The 12292-nt window shown below is 42.6% G+C and overlaps 2 protein-coding genes across 8 annotated transcripts in view; one reads left to right on the forward strand and one right to left on the reverse strand.

The window, feature by feature from the left end:
* Window positions 1-12292, forward strand: part of LOC127055950 (NADH-cytochrome b5 reductase-like) — a 134893-nt gene that overhangs the window by 106417 nt on the left and 16184 nt on the right. The window contains exon 1 of one of the 7 annotated variants that reach the window (XM_050963533.1): window positions 11859-11929. The exons of 2 other annotated variants lie outside the window; for them this stretch is intronic. The gene's annotated coding sequence lies outside the window, so the exon portion shown is untranslated. Of the gene's footprint in view, window positions 1-11858; window positions 11930-12255; window positions 12281-12292 lie in introns of those variants that run through there. 4 more of the 7 variants (XM_050963529.1, XM_050963537.1, XM_050963534.1 and 1 more) reach the window with 4 other exon arrangements.
* MRPL37 (mitochondrial ribosomal protein L37) lies at window positions 3856-11793 on the reverse strand. Its single transcript, XM_050963514.1, has 7 exons — window positions 11311-11793; window positions 9553-9736; window positions 8858-8973; window positions 7885-8070; window positions 7421-7578; window positions 4692-4895; window positions 3856-4100 (listed from the first exon to the last, which is right to left on the reverse strand). The coding sequence occupies exons 1-7, from the start codon at window positions 11696-11698 to the stop codon at window positions 3996-3998; spliced, it is 1341 nt and encodes a 446-aa protein (XP_050819471.1). The 5' UTR covers window positions 11699-11793; the 3' UTR covers window positions 3856-3995.

Here is a 12292-nt window from a genome sequence, read left to right on the forward strand (position 1 = left end):
CCTTTACATTCTCTACACTGCTGGACACCCCATTACTGCCTATATTTAGCTAAGTGACAACCCCTGAGACCCACTTTGCATATTTTAGGCACTGTCTGTGCTAGATTTCAAAGCCCGTTAGCCAGAACAAAGCTCATGCTAGCAAGGGCCTCTCGCTGCTTCTCTGGCCTGCAAAGGTAAGAATGAGCTGTGCGCAAAACAGTCCTACAGTCTGTGCTGTACTCAATGGCACACTTCTGTAAAATGGCCCCCTGTGCTGCCTTGTGGCCTCAAGCTGGTGCCCGTGTTTCCCCCTATTGAACCTCTGGGGCACTGTTCTTTCTACTGACTTTCTGAGCTGCCCTTCTCCACTCTCACCCCAGCCTGTGATCTCCAAGCTCTCTTCACTCTCTTCTATAAGACTGTAGTACCTCAGTCTGAATTTCATTTGAACTGCTCCATCTCTCTTCCCTACCCCCACTCACTCCTGGAGGCAGCAATCCTGTGAAGTGGAGCTGTTCCTGTAAAATAATCCTGCCTTTTATTTTGCCTGTCAGTGAAAGCGTTCAGAGGGGACTCTAGCTCAACACCAGACTGTCTAAATGGCCACCAGAGTATACTGAAAGCAGCTGTACCCAAACATACATGTGGAGTGCTTTGCCTCGGATGAAATGGACTTGTAAGAGGCAGGGAGACCACCTTTTGGCAACTAGCAGCTTACTGCACTACGCCCTTGGTGCTTCTAGCTAGCACTGACGCTGCTGTGAGGGAGCCAGTAGGGGAAACTAACATCTCCAAAGCAAACCAATCGATTATTTTTCTGTTTCTCCCACTTGTGAGCCCCTTCTTCCTCATATGAACATTAAAACTCCCAGGCTCTATGCTGGGGTGTAGTGTAATACTGCCCTGCCTACTTCCCACTTGTGCATGAATGAACCTACACTAGTGCCTGGGGCATATGGGATCCTGGGCCCTGCCAGCTGCTGTCAGACTGGAGTTTAGAGTAGTGAGTTGCACTAGGGGGTAAGGGGTGCCAAGCTGAATCAGGGTGGGGTGGCACAGCAAGGTGTGGCCCTCCACCAAAGCAGGAGTCTGAAGTACCAATTGCAAGAGCCAGGAGTGATGCAGCTCTAAGCCTTGCCTCAGTAAGCTTCCCATTGCTGAGCTCTGCAGGGAGGTTACTTCTATTCAGTCACTATCTGCCTACCTGGCCAGTGCATCTGAGTTGAGAGCGCTGTCCAGAGCGGTCACAATGGAGCACTCTGGGCTAGCTCCCAGAAGCCAATACTGTCAAATTGTGTCCACACTACCCCTCGTTGCAGGTGGAGTAAAGAAATCAATTTAAAGAGCCCTTTAAGTCAAAAAAAAAAAAAAAAAAAAAGGGCTTCGTTGTGTGGACGGGTCCAGGCTTAAATTGAGGTAACGCTGCTAAATTTGATCTAAAATTGTAGTGTGGACCCAGCCTAGGTCCTATGCATATGTTGGAAAGTGGTGGTATAGCCTCTGGGGATTTACTCCATAGCCCACTTCTGGGGCAGGAGTGTATCATTGCTAGCTACTCTTCCAGCTCCAGTGGAGACATGTCAAACAGAAAACCTGGGAGCGCAAATAGGATCGTGAGTGGTGACCACCCTCAGGATACTTTCTCTAGGATAAGTTAGCACCTAGAGCAGGAAGGGAGGGAGCTAATTTCACGGAGGTACTTGGGTTATGTTGCTTCTGCAGCGTGTCGTCTCTTTTCTGGAAAGGAACCTAAAGGGGCTGGGCCATTGGCTAGCCTATTCTAGGCCAACTGCTTGTAATTGTTCTGAGCACCATGTGACACAGCAAATGGCAAACCAAGCTGGAGCAGCAATATATTGGCACCTAACAAGAAATGCAATTTTTGTATAGCTATTAGTCCAGATTTATTCCTATATAATTATATGCAAAGAATAGACTCAACCCAATTTGAATAGATGAGCTATTCATCTCTTGGGCAAGCAGAATTAATATAATCTAGATAGATGTGGTACAGTTGATTCCCCCCTGGCATTTGCCCTTGCATATTGAATTTTCCAACTTGATTTTACAGAAGTTGACTTCAAGATTTATTGGGTACAACTGCTGACTCAGAATCTGGCTAGTGAAACTCTGGCTTCCTAAACAAATTGAGTAAGGGCTAAGGCTCTTGAATGTTTTCTATTATAGGACCACCCAGGAGGTTTTTATCCAGAGCATCAGCCAAGATAAGGAAGCAGAGACTGGTATCAGATTTGAGGCCTTAATATGCTCAAATTCCTTTAGCACTGTGCCTTAAGAAATTGTATAAACCATCATGTTGTTTCCTACATGCTAAGGACTTGGACTATAGAGTGAGAAAATGCTTTCACATGGGCCACAGCCAATCCAGCCTCTTTGCCTAGGGTTATAGACAACTGATCTGAAGGTAGAGAGTCTAAATTTGTAAGTGTCATCTGGGTAAGAATGCACAGATTTCAAGGCTCAAAGGGATCATTATGATGATCCAGTCTGACCTCCGGTATAACACAGGCCCTAGAACTTCCCCAAAATAATTCCTACAGCAAATCTGTTAGAAAAACATCTAATCTTGATTTAAAAATTCTCAGTGAGGAAGGATTCACCACAACCCTTGGTAAACTGTTCAAAGGCTAATTACCCCCATTGTTGAAAATTTACACCTTATTTCTAGTTTGAATTTGTCCAGCTTCAACTTCCAGCCATTGGATTGTTGTTCCTTTCTCTGCACATTGAAGAGCATATTGAATATTTGTTCCCTGTATAGGCACTTCTAGATTGTACTCAAGTCACACTTAACCTTCTCAGCGTTAGACTCAAGGAGCTCGGTCTGTTTAGCTTATCCTTTAAGGCATGTTTTCTGATCTTTTCAATAGTCATTTTTGTGGCTCTTCTCACCCCATTCCACTTTATTAATATCCTTCTTGACTTGTGGTTCTGAGACCACTTACTGTTGCAGCACCATAGGGTATGTCTACACTCCCCCTGGGAGTGAGCCTCCTAGCCTGGATGGATAGATTTGAGCTAGCATGCTAATAAGCAGGGTGATTGTTGCAGCTCTAGCAGAGAGATGCTCAGACCTAGGGGCTTGATCCTTCCCTCTCCCCACCCCAAACTAATAGCTATAGAAGCAAAAACCATTTTAACACCTTTGCAGGCTAACAGGACTCTTTATCAGTGATTGTGCCTGAAGAATTTCAGTTCTCTGCCTCCAGAGAAACTCCATTTTGATGGTAATAAGATAATATTCTAAAGTAAATCACCAATAAGGAGCTGGGCACCAAGTTGCCAAAAACATATTAGAAGTAAAACCAAAGTGATGATTATGAAGACCTATTGTCCCACATGACTTTATGCTTAAAGCTTTATAAAGGTGAGTTTTCTACATAATGCAACTTGGGAACTAACTACACCTCTACCCCACTAAAAACACAACCCAATATAACAAATTCAGATATAATATGGTAAAGCAGTGCTCCAGGGGGGCGGGGCTGCACGCTCCAGCAGCTCAAAGCAAGTTTGATATAACGCAGTAAGATTTTTTTTTTTTTTTTTTTTTTTGCCTCCTGAGGACAGCGTTCTATCAGGGTAGAGGTGCATTGTGCTGTTTGCTTTGGAGGCAGGTACCCACTCAACACATTCTGTGCTCAAGTTCTACTCTATGTGGATTTCTGCTCTCCCAGCTGCTACATCCAGGATCTGCTCCTACAACTAGTAAGAAATAAATGGCAGTTTGGTTTGCATATTCCCTCTTGGTGATGATGGAAAATTGAAAATACTCACTGAGGCTGGGTTCATTAACTTAATGCATGTGTATAATGGTACAGTTAAGCCATTGCAATGAAAGTTTATATTCAAGTGCGCACACTTTTTTTTAAAGTCTTTATTTTCAAAAATTGTTAGGTTTTAAACCCTTAAATTACTCCATTTAAGAGTAGTATACGATCACATTTGCTTAGCTGTATGATCTTCTGATGAAAGAATACCGGGAAGTAAACTTAAAGGATTTTGGTTTGAGTAGAATCTTGAACAGCTCCATGCAAATACAGTGCCAGAAACTTATTGAATGTGTCAGGTCGATAGCCATATATTCCAGCAGGAAACTGTGGAGAAGAGACTTGTATATTCAGTTTGTAGTGAACGGATACTTTCCTAAGCAATAGTCTTTTATTATACTTAAAGACCACTTGAAACATGGCAGTCTGTCTGAAACAAGCTTTTTCTGACATACAAGCAGGTTTGAGCGTATTTCCATTGGGATTATACTAATGCGTGGGGAATTTACTCAGTGAGATTAAAGAGCCTTCCTAGTCTAAGGGGAGTTGACAATTACCATTCTCTCCATTTACTTTATATTGAGGCTGACCATTGCATACAAGTATACATTTTCTTAGTTATTTCACTGAATAACTTTTTCAATAAGGACATAATGAAATTGTACATCTATATAAGATGTCTCCATCTTAGCAAGTTTAATATAAATTGCAAAGCAGCTGACTGCACCGATATATAAACAGGACCGATAGTTGCCCTATATTATTTCAGTGTTCACAATTAAGTACCAAACTGCCTATTGTCCTATCTATACCAATACCATCTGTACAAGCTCCTAAGGCTCAAAATATATGTAAAGGCCTAGGACTTACATAATAATTCTGGTGAGTAAACTAGTTCTCTCAAGCCTGTTAACTTACCTTGACAACTTTCTTCCTGATTCCTGGAAGATACCGGATGTAGTCATACATATACTGATCAGAATCAATCCAGACGAGGTTTTTAACACCATCACTAGAGACCAAGTCTGTTGTATTTAACTGGAATACCATGAACTGGAAAATACGACCCTCTGTGCCAATGCTTTGTACTACTACTGGGTGCTCTAAAACTTTGGGATCATCCTGGGTAGGGCGGAGGGAAGGGAGGAAGAGTTACAACAGATAATGGATGAGAAGATACAGAATCGGCAATTATCATTTGGTTTAAAGCCAGGACTTTAACAAAAGTGTTATCTTGCCCAGAAAGTTACTCTATTCAAACAGGTTTTGAATATAGATTTTGTATTTTAATTAGGGCAGTCAATCAGTTAACTCATGTGATTAACTCAAATTAATTGCAGTTTATCATGTTGGTAAACAATAGAATACCAACTGAAATGTATTAAATATTTTGGCTGTTTTTCTACATTTTCAAATATAGATTTCAATTACAACACAATACAAAATTTACACTGCTTGCTTTATATGTTTGATTACAAATATTTGCACTGTAAAACTTTCAGTTCACCTCATACAAGTACTGCAGTGCAATCTCTTTATCATGAAATTGCAACTTACATAACTGCATTCAAGAACAATGCAAAACTTTAAAGCCTGCAAGTCCACTCAGTCCTACTACTTGTTCAGCCAATCATTGACACTTACACTTATGGGAGATAATGCTCCCACTTCTTACTTATAGGATTTCTGTAGCCGGCACTGCATGGTATTTACGTGCCAGATATGCTAAACATTCATATGCCCTTTCATGCTTCGGCCACACTTCCATGCTGATGCTCGTTAAAAAAAAAAAAAAAGTGTTGTGTTGGTGACTCATCTCCTTGAGGGAAAATTGTATGTCTCCAGCGATATTTTACCGGCATTCTGCCACTTACTTCATGTCACAGTAGTCTCGGATGATGACTCAGCACATGAACCCCTTTGCTGCAGATTTGCCAAAATGCAAAGAAGGTACCAATGTGAGATATCTAAAGATAGCTACAGCACTCAATCTAAGGTTTAAGAATCTGAAGTGCCTTCCAGAATTTGAGAGGGATGAGGTGTGGAGCATGCTTTCAGAAGTCTTAAAAGAGCAATACTTCTATGTGGAAACTATAGATCCTGAACCACCAAAAAAGAAAGTCAGCCTTCTACTTGTGGCATCTGACGCAGTTGATGAAAATGAACATGCGTCAGTCCGCACTGCTTTGGATTATCATTGAGCATAGGTGCATGTCCTCTGGAATGGTGGTTGAAGCATGAAGGGATATATGAATCTTTAGTGCATCAGGCATGTAAATATCTTGCAACGCTGGCTACAATAGTGCCATGAGAACACCACTCACTTTCAGGTGACATTGTGAACAGGCAGCATTGTTTCCTGCAAATGTAAACAAACTTGTTCAGCCAATTGCTCAAACAAGAAATCAGGACTGTGTGGACTTGTAAGCTCTGAAGTTTTACATTGTTTTACATTTTATTTTTGAATGCAGTTTTTTTTGTACATAATTCTACATTCAAGTTCAACTTTCATGGTAAAGAGACTGCTCTACAATACTTGTATTAAGTGAATTGAAAAATAGTATCTCTTGGTTTTTAAAGTACAAGTATTTGTAATATAAATGAGCACTGTACACTTTATTCTGTGTGAAATCAATATTTGAAAATGTATAGAACCTCCAAAAATATTTAAATAAATGGTATTCTATTAAGTGTGATTAATCACAATTTTTTAATCTTACAATTTTTTAATTGCTTGACAGCCCTAATTTTAATTCTTTCAAATGGCAATGGACTATAGATGTAAACTGAACTACATGTCTGTTCTGGTTTTTCATTTTAGCCACGCACAAGGCAGTTGCTTCAACTGATTTCTACCCATTGCCAGTCTACGTTTAACCTTCATTAACACATTAATGTAATTGCTATTGGCATAACAAGGTGTTACTCTGAATTGGCAAACAACTTAAGAATCAAAACATGTCCTTAAAGGTTACCTGTAAATCTCTGGCCTATAAAGTCACTAGATGATATCAGTGCAGATTTCAAAATATTGTAATATCAGACTTAATAGAATTCAGAAGCCCTCACTCCTAGGTCATCAGTTCAAATTCAGTCCAGCTCCACAGTGACTAAGTCATTGCCAGCTAGTGGCTGCTTAGTGGCCTCGGAAGTGTTCCGAGTCTCACTCTTGTTTCAAAGGGAGAGGTGTCCACATCGCAAAAAGTTCAAGTAGTTGGCATCCTTCTTGTAAATTTCAGCTACAATGTTAAAGATTGACCTACCCACTCCCACCTAGCGTTCATACTTCTAGGTCAGAACTGTGGCACAAGGATGGGATGGCATAGGAAAGTTTGAATCACAAACTCTATGCTATAGTTGGCTGAACTAACCCTCAGCAACAGATACCTTCTATCTTCATAATTAAGTAAAAGTGCAGGTAGTAAGTATTTCAACAATCTACCTTCTAATCCAAGTTTGTGATATCACTGTACCATTTTTTCAATTGTGTAATTGAAAGCAAAATTAACTTTGCTGCTGGCTTGCAATTTATTCATCTGCAACCACCGGTTGTACTGCACCTTTAGATAAAATCATTACAACAGCCTCCATGAACAATGACTTATACTATAGAAGTAGTGAGGTATGACAGGCATTTTAATACGTACCCCATATAGCATCTTGGCCTTTGCCAGGGCATTGCCAAAAGCAAACATGAGCATTTTAGCCCGGAGTTGTTCTGGTCTAAATCGGGCTGGACGAATGTTGGCTGATTCCACAAAGTACAGAGTGTGAGGATGAGGGTAGGGATAACCCTCTCTAAAACCTGGATTACAGGTAACCATGAGATGAGATAAAAAAAAAAAAAAAAAAGTTGAGTACAAAAAGTTAGTCTTTCCTTTACTCTCCTCAGTAATTATTAAATGTGTATGAATGCAGATTAGACTTACTAATGTGAAGAACATGTAAGATACCTATATAGCACTAGCAAATTGGCTAATCTATTATCAACTGTACACCATCTAACCTCAGCACATTAAATGTTTAAGGAAATGGGAAAGTTAAAGATTTTAGAGCTGTCCACTAGTAAACATTAGCCTGAACGTTTATGTAAGTGCTGCACAACTTTTACCTGTATCATTTCGTTCTTCATATACATTAACTTCCTGAAGATCAATTGTAGGAGAGATTGGATGGAAGGTCTCTAGAGTGTGGTTTTCAGTAGCCAGAATCTCATCCTTAGAGGCTACTGGCAATAATGGATTCATGGCATTCAAAAGTATTCCATTCATGCCACGCACCTGAAGAATAGATGATTCTGTAAAAAAAGAGATCATATTGCATGCAAACATTACACGACAAAGACTCACTAAACACTCGTACTTGAAGAATAAATCTAATAGATGTGGCGTTAGATTTATTCTAAATTTATTGCTATAATTTTACTGTAACATGTATCCAAAGGAAAAGATGCCCTAGGTTTCATTTGCTAATGTTTAATACTCTATGGAAAAAATGAAGCCATAGGCTGACCCCTGCATAGTTAACCATGGAGTGTCACAATAGTATTACTGCAAGAATTCTGAATTATTTTGCAAGGCACCTCCTTCCCTTCCCTCTCCCCATGAATGTTAAGTAGCAGCCCAACTGGAGACAATGTTTTACACAGAATACAAACATAACACTTCTATTTATCCAGTTCACTAGTTATTGGTCCCATATAAGTGTGGCTTGAAAGACTGTACAGATTTCATGCACATTGTCGTAAACAAATCAGTTCTTTAGAAACAATTCTCAGATTCCCTTTTGTCATGTACCATTGACTGTCTCTCCTGCCCCCAATGTCTTTCATATTCTCTAAAGGATAGATAGTAAATTCCTGAGGACAAGGGATGAGCCATCTTACCTCAACTATGCCTAATGCACTATTTAAAGCTAAAAGGTTCTGAGACACTTAGTTTCATAGGCGTTAGCTTTATTTTAATTCTCATTCATGTCCTTAGCTTTAAACCTAGTACTTTTCTTTATTATTCCCTATCAGGATTATAAGTAAAGAGAAAGAGAAGTGTTTTCTACAAAAAAAGAAAAAGAAAGAAGTTACTAACCTCTCTCCCATGTAGCTGCCACTTTGTAGTCTCTAGCCAACATTCTTTTAGAGAGGGAAGGATACTTGCTAGCCATTGTCCTACACAAATGTAACAAGTCTTCCAAGAGTACAGGGCTTTAGAATGAGACAAGAATTAGTAGGATAGGATACAAAATGACTTTGAAAGTTATAGGTGTACAGAATGTATGATGTATTCCAGTACATGAATACAGTAAGACATAAAACTGTACGAAATATGTAACATTTCCAAATGGTTAATGCAGATTTGTTTAATTCTTAAATCCATCTGGCATACCAATCATGTTCCAAGTTGGCAGTGATAATGTTTTAATAATTGAAAGTAAACAATTGACATCTGTATTAGCTGGGATATGAGCTAAACTAGAACTAAGTTTGTACAAACCCACAGACTGTTACACACTTTGACATAAGATGAAAACAAGTTTTGAATATACACACAAGTACAACTGTAAACAAGTGAGGGCTGGCAACCAGATGTCAACTGAATTCACCTCGGAAACATTAAACAGTAAATCTAATGTTCTGCGGGTAATATCTATCTATATATATGTTTAAAAAAAAACTGATACTGATAATAAAAAACTGGTTGTTTGAAGCAGAGCTTCCCTGAAAAAGCTGCAGTGTAAGTAAAGATTTCTTTAACTCATAGACTTGAAACTTTTGAGGACTTACCAATAACTCTCTCTCTTGGGAATAAGTTCAGTGGTATTCCAGGCACGTGCATGAGAAATTGCATTTTGTACTCTCTCATCCTGATTCTCTAGTTGGTTCGCTGGTTCATCAATAATAGTAAGTACTTTTGGAGGTAAGCCTTCCATTAATTTTGTCTTTGTTAGCCAGAGTGCTTGCCTTACTCCTTGGAGTCAAATCAAAATATATTTATTGAGGATATGCAGCAGTGTTAACTATGCCATAAATGGGTTAATATAAAAATGCTCTTTTACCTATTGAATCTTAAGCATTTATGCTACCACTAATATAGAATACTTCTCAGCATGACCAAGTTATCAGGAACATTAATTTTATGTAGTCTGACCACTTTCATTTATGTACTGTTTTACAACACTGAAATAAGTGTGCATGGCTCATTAGCACCATATAAGTTACACTATACAATAATTTTATTGAAAGAGATTAGTTTAACTGTTTTTCCCTACTCATTTTTAATTATAGTATATTGGCTTATGAATTACAAGGAAATAAGATATGAGAGGCTACATATAGCATATGTATACTTTGCATGTTATACTTCATGTTACGTGTAAATGAGATCTTGCATTCTGCTGCATGCATAGTTCATCTTAAATTAAGTACTGGTATCTAGTTTAAATCATCATAGTAGCTAGAGCCCCAACAAAAATCAGAGCCCCACTGTGCATAGCCCTATACCTTCAGGTGACATACTTCCCTTACAACCTAATCCAGTATTTTTGTTAGTCCACCCTCCTGAGAAAGTAAGTGCTAGCCTCCTGTGCACACCACTATTGGTGTAAACAAGTGAGCTGGGGCAGGGGGCGCACTCCACACCACGAGTCAGGTTACAGCCACTCCAACCAACGCAAAATGCCTTCTTGATATGAGCCATTTTAGGATAATGGTAGCCTCCACCTGAGTTATAGGTAGGGCCCTACCAAATTCACAGTCCATTTTGGTTAATTTCATGGTCATAGGATTTCAAAAATCATAAGTGTCATGATTTCAGCTATTTAAATCTGCCATTTCACAGTTTCGTAATTGTAGGGGTAGTAACCCAAAAAGGAGTTCTGGGGAAGGGGAATTTGCAACGTTTTCGGAGAAAGGATAGCAGTACCACAACCCTTACTTCTGCACTGCTGGAGTGGTGCTGCCTTCAGAGCTGGGCAGTTGGAGAGCAGCAACTGTTTGCTGGGAGCCCAGCCCTGAAAGCAGAACTGCTGCCACTAGCAGTGCAGAAGTAAGGATGGTATGGTATAGTATTCCCACCCTTCGTTGTACATTGCTGCTGGTGCGGTGCTGCCTTCAGGGCTGGGAGCCTAGCCAACAGCCACCGCTCTCCAGCCACTCAGTACAGAAGTAAGGGTGCCAATACAGTGATTGTCTCCCCCTCCCTTTTCTCTCCCCCCCCCTCTAAAAAAAACCCAACAAATTTGTGATCTCCCTGCAACTCCCTTTTGGGTCAGGACCCCTAGTTTGAGAAATGGTCTCCCCTCTGAAATCAGTATAGGGTAAAAGCACACAAAACACCAGATTTCACAGTCTGTGATGAGTTTTTCATGGCCCTGAATTTGGTAAGGCCCTAATTGTAAACTAGGTCTGGCAGCGAGTTGTTGCATATTATTGTAGTTGCCCCTTAACTGCTACTCCAGCTCTGTCAGGCACATCCCTCTACACCCTCATCCCACTCTAAGGCATTTATATGACCCCATCATTTGTATCGTCTGCGCCCGCTACCTTCCAGCATCTTGGCTCGCTGGTGGCACACGTAGCAGACCCGCTCCTTGTAGAGGGGCATCTCCTCGTAGCGCGGCCCCAGGTAGTGGCGGGGGTCGTGCCAGCCACGCTCCCAGCGCGGGTGGCGGGGCCGGGCCAGCCAGGGCACGAAGTACTGCTTGCCCGCGTAGGTGACCTGCTCCAGCCCGGGGATCTGCTCCTGCACCGGCCGCTTCTCCTGCCAGCTGCGGGGCAGGGGGGCCCCCGGGGGCGGCCCGCGGGTGGTCCAGGGCGTGCGGGGCAGCGGCTTGCGGGCGGCCTGCACAGTCTTGCTGCGGTGCGGCCCACGTGGGCCCCACACCCTCAGCGCCCCGGCCGCTGGCCTCATAGGCCACCATAACCCCGCCATGCTCGGCTCCCGTCAGCAGCTCCGGCCCCGGCCCAGCCACCCACCAGAGTCACCAGCTGGGCGCCGCCATTTTCCCCAGCGCGGGGCATGCCGGGTACGCAGCGCGCGCTCGCTATGCCAGTGACTGACGGCACCGCCAGCCAATGACGCCTGGGTAAACTGTCTGTTCCCGCCCTCCCGGCAGAAAGGGCCGCGAAGGGAGGGGGTGTCGCTGAGGGCAGCCGGCTGCTGGTGGGTCGCGAGCCGGAGGATGGCTCGGGGCAGGGCAAGGATCCCGCTGCCCGGCCCAGCAGGGCCCTTGGCCTCCAGGCGCCCCCCGGCATCCGCCACAGCTACGGCTCGTGGGCGCCGGCGGCCGCTGCTGCAGCCGCTGGGGGCACCTGGTGCGCGGTCCCACTCCGCCAGTCGGGTTGATTGACAACTTTCTAACCGCGGGAACCCGGACACCCTGCCCCGAGGCCCCGCCCTCCGGCCCCATCGGTCGCTTTCAGCGGGCGGGGGCGGGGGCGTGCGGGCTGCGGCTGGCGACGCAGGCTGTGGGGCGTTGCTGGGGATTTGGGGTGCAGGGGTCTCTGGGTTGGGGTGAGTTGGGGG

This window comes from Gopherus flavomarginatus, chromosome 7 (genome assembly GCF_025201925.1).
Source record: "Gopherus flavomarginatus isolate rGopFla2 chromosome 7, rGopFla2.mat.asm, whole genome shotgun sequence".
In the NCBI taxonomy this organism is placed as follows: Eukaryota; Metazoa; Chordata; order Testudines; family Testudinidae; genus Gopherus; species Gopherus flavomarginatus.

Coding starts and splice junctions, on each gene's coding strand:
- MRPL37 (XM_050963514.1), bottom strand. CDS start 11,698: ATGGCGGGGTTATGGTGGCCTATGAGGCCAGCGGCCGGGGCGCTGAGG. Junction 9,737..11,310: donor GCGAGCCAAGATGCTGGAAG/GTAGCGGGCGCA, acceptor TTTGACTCCAAG/GAGTAAGGCAAGCACTCTGG. Junction 4,896..7,420: donor AGGCCAAGATGCTATATGGG/GTACGTATTAAA, acceptor CGCCCTACCCAG/GATGATCCCAAAGTTTTAGA.